Below are 24,411 nucleotides of genomic sequence, written 5' to 3' on the forward strand. Positions count from 1 at the left end.
CTGGATTAAAGTAAAATACTATTAACGAGTTGACATTTCTTTCAAATTATATGTGGACTAACTGTAGAGGAATATGTCCAGAATGCCAATGCTATTCTGAATATGAAATGGCGGCAGCTCAACAAGGTGTGCAGACAGGGGAACATCAATGAACTAATTGTGCAGGGAACAATGGAGGGTGATTAAAAGGCAGTAATCTTAACATGGACTTTGGATAATGTCATTAACTGCAGGCATGAAGTTCACATGGATATTAGCCATCAAATGATAATATGGTCCTATATGTTGTGAACTTTATGGAGTGGATTTATGCAGTTTGTGTGTCTAACAGGGCTGTCGGTACTGACACTGATAATCAATGTACTTTATGTGATGGTGTGCAGTGAGGTTTACGCTCGATTTCTTATGTTAAATTTACACGTTTGCCGAGAGATAGTCTACATCCGATCATCAGAAAATGTATAGACAGGATATATTCTAATTATCAAGTAGGCAATAATGAATAACAAAGCATTGGTCTATCAGAGGTCATTCAACCTTCATGTGGTCCCCTGTGGGTGGTCATGCCCATGAAAGGAGGGTGGAGGGTGGTATGAGGGGGGGTGGGGGCGATGTTAGACCCATGTGTGTGAAGAGTCACATTGCCCATGGGTGATGGGGACCCACAAGCTCACTTGAGATAGGGGCACCCTTTCAAAATGGTGGTCTGAATTCTGCTCCCCAGTGATGAAAAAAATTCTAAGGGTGTGACCTACAGGCCACGCTGCGCTCAAAACGCAGCTTGCCATGGCGCAACGTGCCCAGTAAATGACGGGAGATGCGATGTGAAGCCTACCCATTGTGGGCAGGATCACTTTTTGACAAATCTGCATATTAGAGCAGGACAGCTAATCTCACTCTAATATGCAGTTCCCGGAGGTAAGCAAGGCGTTGAGATCTATCCCCTTTGCCTTGGAGACCTCGGGTGAGCATAGTATCATAATATCCACTCATGTATATAATGAGATGCAGACAGGCAGTGATTGACACACAGGATAACTAATGAACACACACGACACAGAACAACCAATCACCAGACAGGACACCACCACTATAAAGCCCACAGGGCATTAAGACTCTCCCTCTTTCACAGGACACAGCTACTGAGCTAGTTAGAGTGCACAAGCCAGTGAGCACCATCTCCATGTGGTAGAGAGCTAGTCTGGTCAAGCCAGTAGAAGGTTATCAGTTAGATTAATAGAATGTCAACCCACAGCAGATTATGTACAGCAATCAGCAAGTTCAATAAAACAGTGTTGGACCATCTCCTGTGTCGGAAGCCTGTTTCTAGTTTCACTCAATCCAGTTGCAGTCAACGTTCAACCAACTCACATAACACATCATGGTACCACGGAGCTATTAATTCTAATGATCCTACCTCGAGTGAATCTGCAACGACCAGCAAGCAGCCATCCAGCGGCATGGAAAAGATCCAGCTTCCTCCGCAACTCCGGCAACCTCGGCGCCAACTGGAAAGTCTTCAAACAGACGTTCCTCCTGTGCACCGAGGCCTCCGACTTCGAGGCAGCATCGGATGCCAGAAAGATCGCGCTGTTCCTGTCGACTGCGGGGATCAAGCCATCTACATCTATAACTCGCTCACATTTGCCGATGGCGAAGATAAGACGAAGTTCAAGACAGTTCTGCTGAAATTCGATAGCCACTGCGAAATGGAGGTGAATGAGAGCTTTGAGCGGTACATCTCCCAACAGAGGCTTCAGGGTAAGGATGAACCTCTTCAGTCCTTCTTGACCCATCTCCGCATCCTAGTGCAGTCATGTAATTATGACTCGACGACTGATTCCATGATCTGGGATCAGATCGTTTTTGGGGTCCAGTCCGACTCCCTGCAGGAGCAGCTCCTCAAAATCAAACAGTTGACCCTCTCAGTCACCATCGAAACGTGCGTTGTCCATGAGCATGCAAAAAATCGTTACTACCGCAACAGGGCGGCAGAAACTGCAAAACTGGCCTCCCACAAGGCAGAAAGGATGCAGGCCACAGCGAAAATGCAAGGCCTGAGCATCGAGGAGAGTGGCCGTTTCGCGCGCTTTTCCCGAGTCCCTACGCATGCGCGCCACGACCGGGTGGATGATGAGGCTGAAGACCCTAATGCGAACGTCGGCCGACCGTACTGCGCATGCACGATGGCGTACAGAGCGCGCTGACGTCAGCGTCATGACGTGTCCAAATTGTGGCTCCGCCCATTTAAAGCGGCACTGTCCAGCCAAAGGAAGGCGATGTCTACAGTGTGGAAAGCCTGGCCACTACGCGGCCTTCTACAGGTCCACTCCACCAAGCAACAGCCAGCGATCTCAGCTGCAGCGCAGACATGTCCACTGCGTACAACAAGGCCTGCAGGAGTCTGATCCCGACAGCCCAACATACCCCGATGCTGACTGCCTCGAGTCTCCATATCGGGTGGGCATCATCACCACACGCGAGCTGGTCTTCACCGCGCCTGCAAACCACCTTTCAATCCTGAGTGTGGATCCTGATGACGAGTGGTGTGCTGTCATCATGGTCAAACAGTCTCGCATCCGATTTAAATTGGACACTGGCGCATCTGCAAACCTCATATCACATTCGGACCTCTACATCCGATCCCAACCTAGCATTCTTCCATCCGCCTGCCAGCTCCCTGACTACAATGGTAATGTCATAGCTGCCAGTGGATCGTGTCAGCTAGGTGTATCTCACAAGGTAATCAAGGCGATGTTACGATTAGAGATCGTCCAGCGTGAAAAGGCATCCCTGCTCGGTGCTCGGGCATGTAAACCCCTAAATCGGGTCCAACGAGTCCAATGCCATGTTCGCGACACCGGCGACTACCTCGCCCAATGCGAATCTCCAGGCTGAGATAGACGACATTCTCACGCAATACCACAATGTGTTTGATGGGATGGGCACGCTCCCATATCGCTACAAGATATTGCTCAAGCCGAATGCCACCCCAGTCATCCATGCACCACGCCGGGTGCCGGCTCCCCTCAAGGATCGTCTGAAAACGCAGCTACGAGAGCTCCAAGACTAGGGCATCATCTCAAAGGTCATGGAACCAACAGACTGGGTCAGCTCCATGGTCTGCGTCAAGAAACACTCTGGCGAACTCCGCATTTGCATTGATCCTAAAGACCTGAATCGCAACATAATGGGAGAGCATTACCCGATACCGAAGCGTGAAGAATTGACCTGTGAGATGGTTCATGCCAAATTCTTTACCAAGCTGGACGCCTCCCGCGGTTTCTGGCAGATACAGCTGGATGAGTCCAGTCGAAAGCTGTGAACGTTTAACACTCCGTTCGGCAGGTATTGCTACAACCGCATCATGCCTTTTGGTATCATCTCAGCTTCCAAAGTATTTAATCGCACAATGGAGCAAATGATGGAGGGCATCGAGGGGGTGCAAGTCTATGAGGACGACGTGATCATCAGGTCCACGACGCCCGAGGATCACATCGTTCGCCTCAAACAGGTTTTCCAGAGGATTCATGAAAATGGCCTCCAGCTCAACAGGGCCAAATGCTCATTTGGTCGGTCAGCTATCCAGTTTCTGGGTGACCACATTTCACAGCAGGGTGTGCAACCTGACACTGACAAGGTGCTGGCAATCAATGTCATGAAGACCCCAGAGGACAAAAAGGCGGTCCTCCGTTTCCTCGGGATGGTAAATTTTGTCGGAAAGTTAATTCCCAACGTGGCATCCCACACCACGGCCCTCCGGCATCTTGTTAAAAAGTCGACAGTGTTCCAGTGGCTTCCCGCACATCAAGCGGAGTGGCTTGAGCTGAAGGCAAAGTTCACCACAGCCCCAGTACTAGCGTTCTTTGACCCAACCAAGGATACCAAGATATCCACAGACGCAAGCCAGGGCGGCATTGGGGTGGTGCTCCTCCAGCAAAGACGACTCCTCGTCCTGGGCTCCAGTGGCACATGCATCCAGTGCCATGACTCCGACCGAACAATGGTATGCCCAGATCGAAAAGGAGTGCTTGGGTCTCCTGACAGGAAGAGTCAAGTTTCATGACTACGTACACGATCTGCCAAAGTTCACGGTGGAAACAGACCACAGGCCTTTAGTCCACATAATCCAGAAGGATTAAATGACATGACACCTGGGCTGCAACGAATTCTTCTTAGTCTCCGCCGATATGACTTCGAACTCGTCTACACATCGGTAAGGAGCTGATCATCGCGGATGCCCTATCCCGCTCCATCACCACGCTGTGTGAACAGGGCGACTTCATTCGCCACATTGAGGCACAGGTGCAGTTGTGTGCCAGCAACCTCCCAGCCACTGATGAACGAGTTGTCCAAATATGCGAAAAACTGCCAAAGATCCTGTACTGCAGCGCGTGATGCAACACCTCGCCCATGGCTGGCAAAAGGGGCAGTGCCCCCAGTTTTTCAACGTTAAGGACGAATTAACGGTCGTTGAGGGAATCCTTCTTAAACTAGATAGAATCGTCATTCCCCAAAGCATGCAAACCATGGTGCTCAGACAGATCCATGAGGGTCACCTTGCGGTCGAGGAACGTTGACGCAGAGCTCAGCAGGCAGTTTACTGGCCTGGCATCAGCCAGGACATTGCCAACACGGTCCTCAACTGCACAACATGCCAGAAATCTCAACCAGCTCAGCCCAAGGAAACACTGCAACAGCACGAGATCGTGATTTCTCTGTGGGCCAACGTGGGGATAGACCTCTTTCAAACAAATGGGCGTGATTACGTGCTCTTGGTCGACTACATCTCCAGCTACCCGGAAGTGGTGAAACTGTCGGACCTCACGTCCAAGTCAGTCATCAAAGCCTGCAAAGAGACGTTTGCCAGGCTCCGGATACCGCTCACAGTAATGAGTGACAACGGCCCATGTTTCTACAGCCAAGAGTGGTCCGACTTTGCACAATCCTACCACTTCAGGCATATCGCATCCAGTCCCCATTACCCACAATCAAACGGGAAGGCCGAAAAAGGGGTCCATATTGTCAAGCGGTTGCTGTGCAAGACTGCAGACTCAGCCTCGGATTTCAACCTGGCTCTGTTGGCATACAGGGCAACCCCTCTGTCGACTGGTTTGTCTCCGGCGCAGCTGCTCATGAACCGCAACCTGAGGACGACTGTTCCAGCCATCCATGTTCCAGACCTTGACCACCTCACGGTGCTGCACATCAGGAGCGTGAACGATCAGGACGCCATTTAAAATTGGCATCCGATCTCTAGCTGCACTGAGGAGTCCCGGCAAGCGGAGCTCCTCAGTGCAGAAAACTGGGCTGAGTGTGGCCTCAGGTGCACGTTCCCCGCTGAGGCCCAGTAATCTAACTGGATGGCCATTAAATTGCAGGGTGTTTCTCAGCACTGCGAGCACCGGGAAACATGTGGCTGAATGCATTCGCTATGAGACTCTGTTCCCATTTGGTTAGGTCAGGCCCCAAGAATGGGCTAAAACAGCTAGAAACTCACCAGGGCCCAAAGCGTGACTCAGTGTCATTAGATAGCAGTGGGAACCTTGCCGACAGAGCTGGCGAGAAACTCCCAGTTAAACTCGCCACAAATGACTTAGAAACTTTTCCTTTAGATCGTGCCCATCATCGTGAACAATTTTCAAGGGGTCCATGCTACTTCTGACCATCCTCATTTTCCTAATATAATTCTAAAAATGGTGTGTTGATTTTGATTGCCCTTGCAAGTTCCTTTTCACACTCCTCCGATTGTAGCAGTGCAAATTTGAGTGGAAAATTGCCAACTCAGATTTCGAGCAGAAAATCCAGCGAGAAACATAATTGTTGCCAGAGAGATTGCATTTTCTGATTTTTCACGTTCCTCGCCAGGAACCTCACAAGGTTCACGATTCTTTTAACAGCTTTACATGTATTTTAATAATATCAGCATGCTCCACCCCCTGACCCCCACCCCCCATCACGTGATCTCGCCTCACTATATATTCACACAAAAGTGTGGCAAAATGGGAAGAAGTCAAAGTTATCCATCTGGGAGTTGAGCTAAGTACAGCTCCCGGGGGAGTGGGGAGGGTAGAGGGACATGTCCGTCCCTGGCACTGCCCACTTGCATAGGTTGGCACTGTCAGACAACCGGATAGCAACCCAGAAACAAAAATAACTCTTGAATCCCACCTCCACAGCCAAAATCTGGCTGGGGAAGTACAGAGGCTAAATATATGACAAGAGCTGAGAATGCCAAGTCTCTAATCAGATTCCAGCTGTGAATACGCACAGGGAGATGGGACAGACAGAAACAGTGTCCTCACCAAAACATGCCCCTGACATCAGATGGGTCTGGGCTGAGTTGGGATTTGGGGAGGAGGGAGGGGATGGAATTCCCATAATGAGAATTTGGTGGCTCATGATTGTCTTGTTTTCTTTGGCATATTTCAAAGCAAAATGGCGCACATCAACCATTTCGGTTTGAGTTCATCTTTCTGTCCATAATTTAAGAGCAACCAACTCTCGATTTGTTTAAAGAGCAACATATACTTGTAGCGCACAAAGACTCCGTGAGACGAATAGAGTGAAGTCGATGAGGCTTCGATAGTAGAATGGCCTGCGGGGGAGGACTCCGGCTTCTTATACTCCGCCTTCAGGGCGGAGCTAGAGGTCAACGGCCAACCAGGACCCGGGATCTGTCAGCCAATGACATTAGGGCTTCCAGTCCCACATGACCCCGAATACATACTACCACATTCACCCCTTGTCAAAAATGAACCCGGCGGGGTGATGCTTCACATGGTGGTAAGGGTTTACAGGGCTGGTCCTGGGAGGAAAACATTCATGTGGCAATACAGTATGTACAATTTTGTCCTGTTTCAACTATTTACAGAAGGTACCGGGAGAAAAGCAAAATGTTCTTGTGAAAAGTCCATATATTGATTTAGATCGACGCCATGAGTCGGTCGGGCGGTCTGGTCGTCCGTGTCGATCGCCTCGGCCCCGGTGGTGGTGGTGGTGCTTGTACCGGTGTTGTCGTCTCCGGGAGCCTTACGGTTTCAGCTTGGGCTTTATTCTTGGTCGGGCCTGAGGGGAGGGGAACCGATCCTCCTGGGAAGGGGGCGGTCGCGGGGTGCGGCGGTGGCAGGAAGGGGGGGGGGGGGTTGGGTGAATGGTGTCGGGGGTGTGTGTGTGTTGCCGGTGGGCGCCAGATCCCGCAGGGAGACCGTGTCCTGTCGGCCGTCGGGGTACTCCACGTAAGCGTACTGCGGGTTCACGTGGAGGAGGTGAATCCTTTCGACCAACGGGTCCGCCTTGTGTGCCCGCACATGCTTTCGGAGCAAGATGGGTCCTGGGGCCGCCAGCCAGGTCGGCAGCGACGTTCCAGAGGAGGACCTCCTAGGGAAGACAAGGAGACGCACATGGGGCGTTTGATTAGTGCTCGTACATAATAGCGACCGGATGGAGTGGAGAGCGTCCGGGAGGACCTCCTGCCACCGTGAAACTGGGAGGTCCCTGGACCGTAGGGCCAGTAGGACGGTCTTCCAGACCGTGCCGTTCTCCCTCTCTACTTGCCCGTTCCCCCGGGGGTTGTAGCTGGTTGTCCTGCTTGAGGCTATGCCCTTGCTGAGCAGGAGCTGGCGCAGCTCGTCACTCATGAAAGAGGACCCCCTGTCACTGTGGACGTATGCGGGGCAACCGAACAGTGTGAAGATGGTGTTCAGGGCTTTAATGACTGTGGCCGCGGTCATGTCAGAGCAGGGAATGGCGAATGGGAAGCGGGAGTATTCGTCCACCACATTAAGAAAGTATGTGTTGCGGTCGGTGGAGGGGAGGGGCCCTTTGAAATTGAGACTAAGGCGTTCAAAGGGGCGGGAAGCCTTAATCAGGTGCGCACCATCCGGCCTGAAAAAATGCGGTTTGCATTCCGCGCAGATGTGGCAGTCCCTTGTGACTGTACGGACCTCCTCTAAAGAGTATGGGAGATTGCGGGACTTGATAAAGTGGAAAAACCGAGTGACCCCCGGGTGGCAGAGGTCCTCGTGGAGGGTTTGGAGGCGGTTAATTTGTGCGTTGGCACATGTGCCGCGGGATAGGGCATCGGACGGCTCGTTCAGCTTTCCGGGACGATACAAAATCTCGTAGTTGAAGGTGGAGAGCTCGATCCTCCACCTTAAGATCTTGTCGTTTTTGATTTTGCCCCGCAGTGCATTATCGAACATGAAGACTACCGACCGTTGGTCGGTGAGGAGAGTGAATCTCCTGCCGGCCAGGTAATGCCTCCAATGTCGCACAGCTTCCACTATGGCTTGGGCTTCCTTTTCCACTGAGGAGTGGCGGATTTCTGAAGCGTGGAGGGTTCGAGAGAAAAAGGCCACGGGTCTGCCCGCTTGGTTAAGGGTGGCCGCTAGAGCTACATCGGAGGCGTCGCTCTCGACCTGGAAGGGGAGGGACTCGTCGATGGCGCGCATCGTGGCCTTTGCGATATCCGCTTTGATGCGGCTGAAGGCCTGGCAAGCCTCTGTCGACAGAGGGAAGGTCGTGGTCTGTATTAGGGGGCGGGCCTTGTCTGCGTACTGGGGGACCCACTGGGCGTAGTATGAAAAAATCCCCAGGCAGCGTTTCAGGGCTTTTGAGCAGTGCGGGAGGGGAAATTCCATGAGGGCGCGCATACGTTCGGGGTCGGGGCCTATTATCCCATTGCGCACTACGTAGCCCAGAATGGCTAGCCGGTTGGTGCTAAAAACGCACTTGTCCTCGTTGTACGTGAGGTTCAAGGCTTTGGTGGTCTGGAGGAATTTTTGGAGGTTGGCGTCGTGGTCCTGCTGGTCGTGGCCGCAGATGGTTACATTGTCGAGATACGGGAACGTGGCCCGCAACCCATGTTGATCAACCATTCGGTCCATCTCCCGTTGGAAGACCGAGACCCCGTTTGTGACGCCAAATGGGAGCCTTAGGAAATGGTATAATCGCCCGTCTGCCTCGAAGGCTGTATACTTGCGGTCACTTGGGCGGATGGGGAGCTGATGGTAGGCGGACTTGAGGTCCACGGTGGAGAAGACTTTATATTGGGCAATCCGATTGACCATGTCGGATATGCGGGGGAGAGGGTACGCGTCTAGTTGTGTGTACCTGTTGATGGTCTGGCTATAGTCTATGACCATCCTTTGTTTCTCCCCTGTCTTCACTACTACCACCTGTGCTCTCCAGGGACTATTGCTGGCCTGGATTATGCCTTCCTTTAGTAGCCGCTGGACTTCGGACCGAATGAAGGTCCGGTCCTGGGCGCTGTACCGTCTGCTCCTAGTGGCGACGGGTTTGCAATCCGGGGTGAGGTTCGCAAACAAGGACGGGGGTTGCACCTTGAGGGTTGCGAGGCCGCAGATAGTGAGTGGGGGTATTGGGCCGCCGAATTTGAACGTAAGGCTCTGTAGATTGCACTGGAAATCTAATCCCAGTAAAGTTGGGGAAGGACGTGTAGTTTGTAGTTTTTGAACTCCCTCCCCTGCACCGTTAGGGTAACTATGCAGAAACCTTGGATCTGTACGGAGTGGGATCCTGCAGCTAGGGAAATCTTTTGTGTGCTGGGATAGGTGGTCAAGGAACAGCATCTTACCGTGTTGGGGTGGATAAAGCTCTCCGTGCTCCTGGAGTCGACTAGGCATGGTGTCTCGTGGCCGTTTATTAGCACCGTTGTCGTCGTCGTCTGGAGTGTCCGGGGCCGAGCTTGATCGAGCGTAATTGAAGCGAGACGTAGTTGTAGTAGTGGAGTGGGGTCCGTTGTTGCCGTCCAAGATGGCGTCGGGGATGAACAAAATGGCTGCCCCCATACATCGCACATGGCTGGGGGGTCACAAGATTGCGGCGGGCGTGGACAAAATGGCCGCCCCCACGCGTCGTACAGGTCTGGGGTGGTCCAAGATGGCGGCGCCCTTCCTCCCCTCGTGGTGGCCGGGACAAAAAATGGCGGCATCTGCGGGTCGCACACGGGGCGCTGGGGGGGTTGGGGAGCGTTAGGACCGCGCGGGGCTCCCTCATCTCTGGGGACCGCGGTGGTCGGGACCCAAGTTGGTAGCGCCGGCGGGTCAGACGTGGGGCGCTGGGGGGGTTGGGGAGCGTAAACGGCTTGCAGGGCTCCCTGTTCTCCCGGGACAGCGGCGAACTCGCGGGACCGGCACACAACCGCGAAATGGCCCTTTTTCCCGCAGCTCTTGCAGATTGCTGCGCGGGCCGGGCAGCGCTGCCGGGGGTGTTTCGCCTGGCCGCAGAAATAGCAGCGGGCGCCCCCGGTGCGACTTGGCGTTTGGACCGCGCAAGCCTGTGGGGTGTCCGGGGGGGAGGGGGGGGGGGGGGTTTGTCGCGACGGGTACGTACGGAGCCCAATGGGCTGCCGCGCGGTCGGGGCCGTAGGCGCGGGTATTCCGTGCGGCCACGTCTAGGGAGGCTGCTAGGGCCCGGGCCTCTGAGAGTCCTAGCGACTCTATCTAGAAGTCTTTGGCGGATTTGGGAGGAATTCATACCTGCCACAAAAGCATCGCGCATTAACATGTCCGTGTGTTCATTTGCGTTCACCGAAGGGCAGCTGCAGGCTCGTCCCAAAATCAGCAGCGCGGCGTAGAATTCATCCATCGATTCTCCGGGACCTTGCCGTCTCGTCGCGAGCTGGTAGCGAGCGTAGATTTGGTTAACTGGGCGGACATAGAGACTTTTCAGTGCTGCGAACGCCGTCTGGAAATCCTCCGCGTCTTCGATGAGGGAGAAAATCTCCGTGCTTACCCTTGAGTGCAGGACTTGTAGTTTTTGGTCTTCTGTGACCCGGCCGGTGGCCGTTTTGAGGTAGGCCTCGAAACAAGTCTGCCAGTGCTTGAAGGCTGCTGCCGCGTTCACTGCGTAGGGGCTGATCCTCAGGCATTCCGGGATGATCCTGCGCTCCATAGTCCTTTTTAGGCACGCTTAATAAATTGTAGCGCACAAAGACTCCGTGAGATGAATAGAGTGAAGTCGATGAGGTTTTATTAAGCGTGTCTGTTCCCCTGCAGCTCGATAGTAGAATGGCCTGTGGGGGATGACTCGGAGCTAGAGGTCAACGGCCAACCAGGACGGGATCTGTCAGCCAATGACATTAGGGCTTCCAGTCCCACATGACCCCTGATACATACTACCACAATACTCCTTCGCATTCATTAGATAAATCCACGGACACAGAATGTACGGACTATAAAACTAAATGAATTAAGGCTTGTTCAGTGTAATCTTATACATGACGTGTACAATACATTGAATTCTTTTTCAACCAGGAAGTTGTACAATTTTTCAAAAGATTTAATGGTAAGTAGTAAATGATTAACTGACTGGAAAAGCAAAGATTCTTTCTTGATGAATAAATGTTTTATTTATTTTACTATTTCTAATATCAATGTTTAATGGCAATTTAAAAATGCAGTGGTATTTTTTGATCTTTAAACAAATGCAAAATAGTTCAATAAATCAAATTTAAAACAACATTTTTTGCCAACCTTAACAAAGTATCAATTGCGATTTCAATGATCTGTTTAACAGAGGATTGCTGAAGACATCAGGCGCGATCGAACAGCCTCGTCACACCCGACTTGGTGATGTGACGAGGCTGTTAAACCTTGCGAGATTCGGGAAACGCGATCTCTCCAGAGATCTTAAACCATTTGAGCAGTTACCGTCAATCATAGTGATCATCGCTTTTTACTCTTATTACTACATTGGATTGGTTAGAAACTAAAGTGTAAACCACCGAGTTTCATCCAACCTTTTTTATCTGAATAAAAGCATGTATTAATTACTTTCTTCTATTCGAACCCCAAATAATTCTTGGGCATTACAGCAAAAATGTTGACCCATTATTTTTTTTTTGTTAATTTTCCAGCCAGTTTATTTTCCCCCTTTTCTGCTCTCTCCTGAACTTGTTGACTCTTGGCTGGGCTATAGTCAAAGCATTTCACCCAAATAGTCATGGGCAGTCTGATGATAATTTTCTTTGACTGCAATCAAGGTTGATTTGATCCTCACTCACACATGCCTCTTCAGGAGGAATTGTTGGACAATGAACAGGAGAGGAAATCCCAAATTATTTTTTATTTACCGAGCCTCAGATAAGGAATTTGTACGGTCCAAGTGCTGTTCCAGATGACATTAACTGACTCGGCAATTCAGTAGAAACATCCCAAGTCACCAAGGAATCCTTACTGTTGTTTAGTCAATATTTTCTGTTTATATTTAAAAACTAATTTGCAAATTGTGTATATAGCAGGATTCCTCTGTACCTTAATTATAAAATCAATTTAATATATTCCCTGTTTTGCTATATTTGTTAGATACAAATTATTACCCAGTGTAGTTCACATACAGCTGGAGTCCATTGGCAATGTTATTTTAGGAATAGTTGCACAATCAGTGATGGTGGCTTTTTATTCTTATTTCTGCACTGGATTGGTTAGAGACTAAAGTGTAAACCTCTCAGACATTCACCAAACTCTTTTTATTTGAGTAAAAGCAAGTAGTAATTCTTTTTGTTCCTATTAGAACCTCAATATCATTCTTGAGCAATACAGCAAAAATGATGAACCATTGTTGCACATAGTTGAACTAGAGATAACTGGGCAGAAATGTTGCTGGCCCTTCCAAAGGTACTGAAGTGAGAGAGGATGGGACATCTGCTTGCTCCTCTCTCCAACACTGGGAATGGGACCATCAGAATATTTAGGGGTTGCTGGCAGCTGCAGTGGCGCAACAAGACTTTCTGCTTTGTTATGAAAGCATCCAGAACAGCACCCTGCCATTTTGAGAAGGAATATAACCAGACTCAAATTGTATCAAAGACAATTGACCACAAATTGTTTATCGTTCCGCAGGGCAAACATGGAACCGCCAATGTTAAGATAATACAACCACTATAGTGCAGAAGGTGGCCATTCAGCCCATTGAGTCTGCACCGATCCTCTGAAAGAGCCCCACCCTATCCCCAGAAACGCAGTCACCCCACCTAACCTTTTGGACACTAAAGGGCAATTTAGCATTGGCAATCCACCTAATCTGCACAACTTTGGATTGTGGGAGGAAACTGGAGCACCCTGGGGAAACCCACGCAGACACGAGGAGAACGTACAAACTCCACACAGACAGTGATCCAATGCTGGAATTGAATCTGGGTCCCTGGTGCTGTGAGGCAGCAGTGCTAATGACTGTGCCACCATGCTGCCCATGGGAAGCCTTGGACACATATTGGGTGAGGATAATTGAGCATCTCTCTCAAAGGTTCCAGAATCCAAATTACAAAAAAAGTGATTATGTTCAAATTTGACGTGCTTGGAAACACAGTGAGACAACCATCAAATTCAGAGATTCTGTAGGACTGCAAAGGCTGAACCAACAGCAGAATAAATGCAGAAGAGGAGAAACAAACCATTGGTTCCGAAATTGCTGCTGGGGGTTTTGGCTTGGCATGACAGGCCAAACATAGTAAAACTATCCGACATTTGCATTCCTGGATGATCATCTCAAGGCTGCAGCAAGAGGTCTCCTCATCCATCCTTGCTACAGACAATCACACGTATAGTACAAAGGAGAGGGAGAATGAATATAGCAATAGGGGACCATTCCACATCATGTTGCAATGGCCAGCACGGTAGCATGGTGGTTAGCAACATTGCTTCACAGCTCCAGGGTCCAGGTTCAAACCCCGGCTTGGGTCTCTGTCTGTGCGGAGTCTGCACGTTCTCCCCGTGTGTGCGTGGGTTTCCTCCGGGTGCTCCGGTTTCCTCCCACAGTCCAAAGATGTGCAGGTTAGGTGGATTGGCCATGCTAAATTGCCCTTAGTGTCCAAAATTGCCCTTAGTGTTGGGTGGGGTTACTGGATTATGGGATTATGGGGATAGGGTGGAGGTGTGGGCTTGGGTAGGGTGCTCTTTCCAAGGGCCGGTGCAGACTCGATGGGCCAAATAGCCTTCTTCTGCACTGTAAATTCTATGATTCTATGTTACACTGAACACCTTCCATACATATATTCTTGCATTATTTAAAGCAAATGCAAAATAATGTAACAGTTAATTTTAACTCACAGGAACAGGGTGTAAACAATGCAACTCCTCACACATGTTCTGCTTTCAAATACAATCATTGCTAGTGTGTACCTCACCTTAATTTGATCCATGTCCTTTGACACCCATTCCTAATAGAAATGTCTCAAAGTGTTGAAAATTTTAATTTTCCCAGCTTTGGGAGAAGAAACTCCACATTTCCACTATATTTGTTGTTAAAAAAATACTTCTTGCTTTCACACCTGAAATGGTCTCATTTTCATTTATAGATTGTGATACCCTTGTTCCAGATCCTCCATTCACTGGAAATAACTTCCCTGTATCGACTCTATCAAATCATTTTAAACAACTCAATTAGTTCACCCATGAACCTTCTGAAGTCAATGAAAAGCAATCAGAGTTTGGCAGTGCCCTGACTGTACATAGACGTCCAGATGGATTGTAGCCAAGGTTTTACACAACCAAAACATAACTTCCTTGAGACAAAGGCCAACATTTCATTAAGCTCTTGGATTTGTATTGTACCTGTGAACTAGTTTTTAGTGATTTGTGTACCTGGGCACATGAATACCAGTTCAAGCGGGTTAAACTGTTAGGAAAACAAAGGTAGTTTTAAGGGATTTATATTGTCTTGGTAAACATTAGGTATAGTTTTAAGTGGGTTTAGTTTAATGTTTCTGTGCCTGAAAGGGTAAAACCTCTAGTTAGGTTCTTGCTGGACAAAGGTGTTTGTGTGTGAGGGTTGGTTAAGTTCCAAGTGTATTTCTATTGTGCTTAGAGACGGCTACGAAGTGAAGAATAAATAAAAGGCATAAGAGTGTGGGTGTACTTAGAATCTGGAGGCCCTTTCAATGGAAAAAAGCTTTTTGAAGTTTAAGTTTTAGTTTTAGCTGGATAAATTGCAGTTGGAGACAGGGCACTGGAGAGTGAACTTCTCCCAACTCTGCAAGGAATAGCTTGGACAGGACAAGTGAGTTGCTAAGAGGCAGGCCTCCTCAGGAAAAAGGTTACAGTCAGGATAACCAGGGAATTGGGACAGAAAGAATGTCTAAGTCAGCTGGAGTTTAAAGAACAGAGTCCAAGGTATTTAACAGAAAAATTCAACAATGAAATGAAAAAATGAAATGAAAATCGCTTATTGTCACAAGTAGGCTTCAACTGAAGTTACTGTGAAAAGCCCCTAGTCGCCACATTCCGGCACCTGTTCGGGGCGGCTGGTACGGGACTAAACAAAGACTAAACAAAACCTTTTGAGTTAAAGAGACAATTGTGGTAACCAGATTTAAAGTGGGACAGCAAACTTCATAAGTAAATTAAATGTTTGATGCCATTTCAATACAGTCTGGGAATTGAAATTTAAAGCAATTGTGAACAGTTTGTACAACTGTCAAGACAAAGAAATCCTAAAGGGGTTGGTGTAAAATTCTGAACTGGATTCACTGTTAAAAGTGGAACAGAAGCTTTATTTAAAAGTGCAATTTGGAAAGCTTGGTTTCTGGATTTTGGAATGCAATCTGCTAAAGGAAAGCATTATTGTGAGTGAGGATGGTGTGTTTTTGGGGAGAGGAGTTCAGACTCATGTAACAATTATCAGGTGGATCCGGAGGAGAAATCTACAGATTCTAACTTGGGTTCAGAGTGCAGTGTGTGCATTTGACCACAGCCAAGCTGTGTGCTTAAAAGAGACTTTGCATTAACAAGACCATTGTAGCTTAAGATGTATATTGTAACCCATGTTAAGCTTAATTTCTATGTGTATTTTAAGCTAAGGGGGAGGGGGGATGAAGGAGCATTGTATAATATCAAACTTTTCATGTTTAATAAATGCTTTTTCCTTTAAATTGACCACAATTGTCTCTTTAACTCAAAGGGTTTTGTTTAGTCTTTGTTTAGTCCCGTACCAGCCGCCCCGAACAGGTGCCGGAATGTGGCGACGAGGGGCTTTTCACAGTAACTTCAGTTGAAGCCTACTTGTGACAATAAGTAATTTTCATTTCATTTTTTCATTTCATTGTTGAATTTTTCTGTTAAATACCTTGGACTCTGTTCTTTAAACTCCAGCTGACTTAGACATTCTGTTAAAACTAATTAGTGGTCTTGTGACTTGGTTTCTCCACATTTAATTTTTTATAAAGTAAAAGTTTTTTTAATGAATTTAGACTACCAAATTCTTTTATTCTCTCCAATTAAGGGGTAATTTAGCTTGATCAATTTGCCTACCCTGCACAACTTCTGGGTTGTGGGGGTGAGACCCACGCAGACACGGGGAGAATGTGCAAACTCCACATGGACAGTGACCCGGGGCCAGATCGAACCCGGGTCCTCGGCGCCATGAGGCAGCAGTGCTAACCTCTGCACCAGTGTGCTGCCCTTAAAAAATTAAAGTTACGGTCTTTTAAACTAGGGGTCCATTCGGAGTTCTTCCCACCCGGTTGTCACATCAACTGGGATTGTAACATGTGTGGTTACTGAAAACAGGTGCAGGGATTGCGATGTGTTATTAATCCACTCCCGCCACTGCCAGTACTGGCAACACAAAACATTTGTACTGCCTTCTCATTTAAATCATTGCAGCATGCAGCCCACTGCAAAATGTGTTATTGAGTGGCTGCTATATCTCAGCAGGATGACCAAGGACATGTAAGATTAGCACCACTTAAAATTAGCTCATGCTACTTAAAGCCAGCCTGTGAGAAAGGACATTTTTGTGCAACAGGCCCTGGATGGAAGTGGCTTGCGAAGAGCATCTGACTTGCAAGAGGAGTGAGTAACTGACAACAGGAGAGGTTTCCTATTGCTGCACTGGAGGTCTGTGTGCAGGAATTGGAAAGGGAAAGAGTTAGTCTTTATTTGCAGGGGATCAGTGATAACCACCACCAAGGCAATGGGACAAGATAACCAATGCTGTCCCTAGGATCTGGATGCTGTGCAGCAAAGCCTGATATTGTGTCAGTATACAAGCCAAGAAAAGATCGACAGGCTGGGACTCTTTTCTCTTGAAAAAAGAATGCTAACTGGAAAATTCTGTTTGGCCTCTGATAATAGACCTTATTAGGCCTTTAAAAACCCCAAGTTGGCTACCCTCCCATTTGGGCAGGATGCTGCTAGCAAACCGGCACACCGGATGTCAGTGTGAGTTTCCACACCTGCCCGCCTCTGTGCTTGATGCCATCGAGGCTGGAAAATGTTGCTCTAGGACTGGAATCATCTAGTCAGGCAGTAACAAATGCACAGATGAGAGATTCAGCACCCAATGAGTTGTCATTATAGAGAAGTCATTATTGATCGAAACTAATTTAACAGCACCAATGAACAGGGGCATTAAAAGGTGCAAAATAAAGCCATGAAGTATTTTCAAAAATGTTTCAATTACATAAAAATAATTCACAAATGAAAATGTACTTGTAGCATTCAACTCTTATGAACATAAGGTAATAAGAAACATTGGAGGGGGAATAACTAGAGGGATACGTTTGATAACTTTTCACTTGCTTAAACAAGTTGATTTTTACTACAGACCAATGAAAGTGTCAGCCATTGAGCCTCTTTAAATTATCAATAGCTGAAACTGCAAATACTTGAAACCTCTTTAACCTGTGTCAATAAACATTGTGAAATGAACAGAAGAGAACAGAGCCAGAGCTGTGAATTAAGCACTGTGTTCCCTGGGGCTCAGCTGTTTCAGTACTCAAAGATAGATATCTCTCAGTAAAAATGCATAACCAATTTATCAATTAAGGTTTTTAAAAATACATTTTTCATATATCTTATTTCATTATAGGATTCATTCCTTCTATACAGTGCGTGGGCGGGTGAATGGGCCGGGGGAGGGCACTGAGGGCCATAGAGGTGTGGGTGGGGGACATACTTTATCATGGGGACATGAAAAAACCATGGGGGTGCGGGAGGGATATGAGCCGGAATGGGGCTGAGGACATGTGAGAAATGAAGGCCAGAGGGTCAAACTTTTTTCATTATAACTTTGGCAAAACTGAAGCTGAACTTTTAAACAGCTTGCCTTGACACCCAACAGCCTCTGTGGCTGCCTCGGAATACTTTCCTGGGTTGACTGGCTTGAATATAGGCCACACCCACCCCCTATACTGAAAATCCCATATTTCAGGTGTGCCACATTGCTGCGAGGATAGATTGCTGGGAGGAATTGTTTGAGGGGTTTTGGATTTAGTTGTTTGATTTCTCACAGAAACAGGCATTCTGTTGAAACCTGAGAGGTACTCCAAAACAAAGAGAGAAATAATCTGGAAGCAGTTGTAGACCAGTGACAGAAAGCTATCACAGGCCCAAGGTGTTTGCTTTGGAATCACTAAACAAGAAAGAAGTGAAGCCTATGCTTAAGCTAGAGAGTTCACAATTGTGAAGCAGCAGTGGAAGAAACACAAAAAAAAAATCACATAGCTCGGAGAATAACAGGAACACGCAGGAGAATCAAATTGAATGTCAGAAAGCTGTGGTACACCTTGGTTTGGTCCCAGAAGTGAGGAATTCTCAAGACCATGTAAAGTATAGGGAAAATCTTAGGTAAAAAAATACAAATAGAACAAAGAGTATGCTGTTTATATTTCTGGATGTAAAGTGTGCTTTTACAAAATATAGTGTTCACTTAATAGTACTTGGTTTTTTTAAAGTTTCATACTTAGGATGTTAACTCTTGGGGGTGTAATTCTTTCAGTTAATAACTGAGAGTTTGAATTGCTTTTTAAAAGTTACTGGTCTCCACTGAGATCATAACAGTATATTCTTCGTTCAGGAAGGAGCCCACGACTTGTACACAATATCCTAGGTATAGTCTCAGTAATGCCCTGTACAGCTGCAGCAAGTCTTGCTACTTTGATACTTTATCCACCTTGAAAGAAAATCCAGTATTCTATTTGCCTTCTGAATTATTTGCTGTACCTGTCTTGTCTGTTAACCTTTCCTGATTCTTGTCCAAGAACACACACATCCCTCTGTCCCACAGCACTCTGCAGTCTCTCTCCATTTAAATAATATTCTGTGTTTCTATTCTTCCTGCCAAAGTGGGCAAGTTCACATTTTCCCACATTATACTCTTGCCCACTGACTTAACCTATCTATATCCCTTTCCAAATTCCTTGCATCTTCCTCATCTTTATTTCTGAACTGAACACAACCTGTTTTCTGTTCAAAAGACTGATTTGAAACCCTCGTGTTACCCACTGTTCATCAATTAACTAAGTGGAGTAAGAATTACTCTAAGCATGTAATACACAGCTCTTACTGCAACTGTCACTACGACAACAACAAGGACTTTGTTTTCAATTAAATATTCCTTACAACAGATTATAGCATTTTTAATCTAATGCTCAATACTAATTTTGCTGAAGGCAAAATCCCAGAACAATATTAATTATAATGCTCTGTGACAGTTTATAAACACAAACTCAGCTAATTATATGCAGGAAAATGGTGCAGCTACTCTGGATAAACCACTTTGAGCTAGTTTAGTTTATTGGGTTACATCTGAATGTAAGAACGACCACGCACTAAAGCTAGTGTACAAGAGAGCCACATGTTATTATGGCACAGGGGCCACACTGGAGACCCAATTACACCCCAGGATGTAGAATACTGGGCCAGAAGAAGACAAAGGTCAGCCAGCGTGAATGCTCAGCTCCAGATTGATGGCCAGTCCTTGGTAGCCGATAGATCACTCCTGATCATCCTTTCTCCTTATTCGGTTGAACATAGGAAAAGTTACATTTTTTGTGACAGTTTCCAACAGGCCCCTAAAAGGACCACTGGTTTGGTTGCTTTAGGCCTGAGATAGCCAACTAAAACAAGCATGGTGCATGTTAAGGTCGCTTACGATCTAATAGGAGACAGGGACATGAAACCAGAAGTGTGCCCTGGACTAGTGCAGGAAATGTGGCCAACGCTGATTTCAGACATGCATATTGTCCGAGAGCAGAATGAGTATGCACACACCGCATGGCAAGTTGGACCATTTCACGTCCACTTTTCACCTGTAAAATGGTCCCAGTGTGTTCCAATTTCTCGGCCTGTAATTTAAACGCCACAAATTGCAAGCCAGTGGATATTAAGACAGAAAATACAACAGAGAATAATAAAATGTACTTACCTCATTACTTGTCGCAAAAGCATGACTTGGGTCTGCCATATTCATGTAGTTATTGTTCCCTGCAAACTAGAATAAAAAGATAAATAAATTTGGTTCAGAGTTATTCCTTAAACTACTGGTTAACTTAGAAAAGCTGATGGAGCAAGAGGTTCCTTACTATGTTTAACTATAATCACTATTTTGCATTGTTGATTTAAATCTGAATCACAAAACACTGAATTTATTTAAGAGTCATTCAAAATGTTTACAATTGCTGGTGATTAGAAATGGATGATTTATATGTAAACTTGACATTTCTTGAAGAGTAGGCAAAAAGAAAGTCACAACTATTTATTCTAGTTTGAATTCGGATGCATAAATTACAAAGTGGCTTAGTACTAAAAACAATTCCCAGCTGTTGCGCCATTTGGTTTAACTGCCATTTTGTTTGAAGTTACAACTTAGCTTTAATCTATAAGTTAGTGAACACTTCAACACCAATGCATTCTCAATGAGGCCATTGTCTGTTGCCTGACACTACTTCTGCAAAGACCATAGGAACAAGTTTATCATTAAATTAACCCAGAATATTTAACTCTCACATCATTTATGTTATTGACAATACTGGAGATGAAAAATATTTCAATTGGACTGGACTGTGGCGCTACTTTTGATGAACTGTTTATGATGACTTAATTATTCTGGTTGCTGAAATGTTGCCTTAAAGAATGTAACATTAAATTCAATGGGCATACACGTTGATGTTTCATTGGATGGCCAGGCAGTATACAACATTTACACTGGCTTTTAAAACCAGTTTTGTAAAAACAAACAACCACAGTGAAACCTTCTTGTTGGTAACTGCATGGTGGAATATAGCATCTTCTGGCATGCACAACATGCATTCCCATTTTCACGCTGTGTAGAACCAATACAAACTAACACTTTGAGAAATATTTAATGAGTGAACCCATGAAATTAGTGTAATTTAAGAACAGGATCATAACTTTAGCAGTACGTAAATAAGGAAGACCAGCAGCTTTGTAATTAAGCAATATTGCAACGACATGGGCATTTTTTGGCTTGCTGTGACATTATGAGAGTCATTACATCACAAATTGTATGGATCAGATTATCATAGAATTTACAGTGCAGAAGGAGGCCATTCGGCCCATCGAGTTTGCACCGGCCCTTACAAAGAACACCCTACTCAAGCCCACCTATCTACTCTATCCCCGTAACCCAGTAACTCCCACTTAACCTTTTTGGACACTAAGGGAATTTTAGCATTGCCAATCCACCTAACCTGCACATCTTTGGACTGTGGGAGGAAACCGGAGCACCCGGAGGAAACCCACGCAGACACGGGGAGAACGTACAGACTCCGCACAGACAGTGACCCAGTGGGGAATCGAACCTTGGACCCTGGAGCTGTGAAGCAATTGTGCTAACCACTATGCTACCTTGCTGCCCATTATATACCGTGAAACAATTTTATTTACATGCTTGGCTGAAAACGTTCGGGAGGAACCAATAAATGTACTTTTTAGTCAAGGTTAAAGGAGCAACACACTCAAGAAAATCAAATTTTCATTTATATAGCACCGTTTAACTTCATTCAGAACATCTCAAATTGCTCCAGATAATGAATTACACCTATGGTGGAGGTAAGCATCTGATGCATAGCAAGACCCCACAAATAGTCATGAGTGAATGGCCATAAGAATAAATTTAACAGAGGGAAGAATCAAGGTCACCTTTCTATTTTTCCTTTTATGGAAGCATACTATTTTAACACCTGTGGATATGCCTACACCACACAGACTGCAGTGGTTCAAGAAGGCAGCTCACCACCACCTTCTCAAGGGCACTTAGGGCTGGGCAATGACACTGGCCTAGCCAGCAAAGCCCACATCCCTTGAATGAATAAAAATAAATACCTACCTGAAATGCACAGAGGTCCCATCAGTGATAGAATGAAGTGTTAGCCTCTATCATCTGATCAAGCCCGAAAGTCAGATACCTCTATTGGGTCACTTAGCTGGTGGAAGTGTGACAAAACAATCCAAAAATTCACTGATGCTGGTAGGCTGGCTCCAAGCTAAACTGCAAGGAGAAAGTCACCTGCATGCTTGGGGTAAGTGGCTGGCACGTACGAGAAGGGCACCAGTGCCCACCTGACAGGAGCCTGAACAATTACAGATGCCCGGTGCTACTCCAATTATCGTCAGATTGTAGAATTGATGAACATTTGCAACTGGAGAACTTTTTTGAAAAGTCTTACTCTGTCTTTAATTTTAGTGCAGAAGTGTTCCTGAGCTCCTCAGTTGAGAAGTTAATGGACATCCCACAATATTAAGAATTAGTCCTCCTTAAGCATAATGGGCATATTTTCCTTCTGTATGAAGTCAGAGGGTGCTGATGTTACTGAAGACTCATCATTCAAGTTGACAGGTGCTCCAGGACTCCCTTAGGTGCTTTCATACCCGATCAATGCATAAACTTCACCTTTGAGGAATGAAAGGACTACTGCACTAATAAGTCAGTCAGCTCCAGTTTTCTCAAGCAGCTGGCAAAGCGCTTAGCGAGTATTTGTCAACTGGTGGCAATCCATCGGTGCCGTGGAGGGGGCGGGGCAAATCAGAAGGGGAGGCACATTATTTGTAAACTATAAGTTTTCAGACTGTGACCTTGGCATTCTTATTGATGTCACTTTCAGGTTAAGAGGCTAATCCATTCATCACAGACAATAGAAGGTTGTCTGGATCTGGATTGCCCAGTGTGTCACCCTGATTCAGAAAACACCAAGGTTTTGTGAAGACATCAGGAACATTTTTGACAGTTTGGCGCAAGCTGCCACGGTAATGTAAACATAAGTCTGTAAAAACTGCTTCTATGATATGGATTGCAAGGAATATATTTGAATGAATTTGGCACTTTAACAAACGGGACAATTTCTCAAAGAAACTGAGTTTAGTGCCCTCACACTTGTATTTCATCAAATGCATATAATTATACCTAAATTCCCTCTGCCCTTTTTAACCCAAGCAGAACAGAAGCTCAAACTGTGCCATGTGCTTTACCACTTGAAAAGCACTCAGTGACTGTTTTATTGTCGACTCAGATGGAACCTCATAAATATATCCAAAATTTGATCTGATCACCCAGATATCACAAAGAAAATTTTGACAGTCTTCTGATTGTAGCATTTGCCACAGAGGTTCAAACCAGTAACACCTGCCGAGGGAGAGGCAGAGATTCCAAAGCCAAATACAAATTTGGTGTGGCCAGTTATTGTAACTGGACTCGTACTCCTGAGGTCTCTCGTAATTTGGGGACATGATTTCAAAACTGACCAGACAGCTGGTGAAATTTAAACTTATTGATTAATAAATCTGGAAAGGACTTCTGGTGGCGTTTACGAGCGGGCCGGCCGCATCGAGAGGAGCTCCCGCCGGTGGCCACTATTTGCGGTGCTTTCGGGGGTTTCCCCGATTCTTGGTTCTCCCCCCCCGATTATTGTCGGCCTTTGGGACCGTCTCGGGAATCAAGCGGGGCCAGTTTGCAAACCGGCGAGGAACCCCGCGCGGGTGTCGGGCACCTGGTGCTGAGGCCTCGGGCCCAGCGCGCGGGGGGATCGGAGCAGCAGGGACCGAGCCAAACAGAGGTCGAGGTGGCAGGCCTGAAGCCAGGGCACGATGTAGGTGAGATGTCCCACATCGGGTGGCTTCCGCCTAGAATGTGGTAAGAAGACTGAAGTCCGGTCCCAAGGATATTCTGGAGGAATACAAAAAAGAGAAAGAAGTTTTAAAGAAACTTGGTGAAAGTTTTTGTTTTCTTCTTTTTTTGAAGGAAGAATTTTTTGTTTTTCTATAAAATAATTTTTTTTAAAGATTGAAGAAGTAAAGAAGGGTGAAAAAAGAAAAATAATAAGTCGTTAAAGGATGCGAAAAGCAGCATCGAGGAAGGGAGGAAACGCAAGCTCGCCGTTGAATGAGAGGACCAGCAAAAGTGCTGACAAGATGGTGGATGCCGGACCGCATGGTGGGGCCGCACTACTTACGGTGGAGAAGATGACCAAGGTGATGGCGGTGGAGCTGGAAAAGCAGTTTGCAAGGCACATGGAGGCTTTGAGGAAGGAGATGGCGGTCGCATTGGAGTCATTGGTGGAGGAGGCAATCGCCCCGGTGAGGGTAGCTATGGCAAAGACATCGGCCGAGGTGAGAGAGCACGGCGAGAAGATGAAGGAAGTGGAGGAGGCCG

At 46.7% G+C, this 24,411-nt stretch overlaps 1 protein-coding gene across 3 annotated transcripts in view; it reads right to left on the minus strand.

The window, feature by feature from the left end:
• tox3 (TOX high mobility group box family member 3) overlaps positions 1 to 24,411 on the minus strand; it is a 162,416-nt gene that overhangs the window by 46,405 nt on the left and 91,600 nt on the right. For all 3 annotated transcript variants that reach the window (XM_072518235.1, XM_072518236.1, XM_072518237.1), the window contains exon 2: positions 20,170 to 20,235. In XM_072518235.1, the coding sequence (XP_072374336.1) occupies positions 20,170 to 20,235 (66 nt within the window). The remainder of the gene's footprint in view (positions 1 to 20,169; positions 20,236 to 24,411) is intronic.

This window comes from Scyliorhinus torazame, chromosome 10 (genome assembly GCF_047496885.1).
Source record: "Scyliorhinus torazame isolate Kashiwa2021f chromosome 10, sScyTor2.1, whole genome shotgun sequence".
Lineage (NCBI taxonomy): Eukaryota > Metazoa > Chordata > Chondrichthyes > Carcharhiniformes > Scyliorhinidae > Scyliorhinus > Scyliorhinus torazame.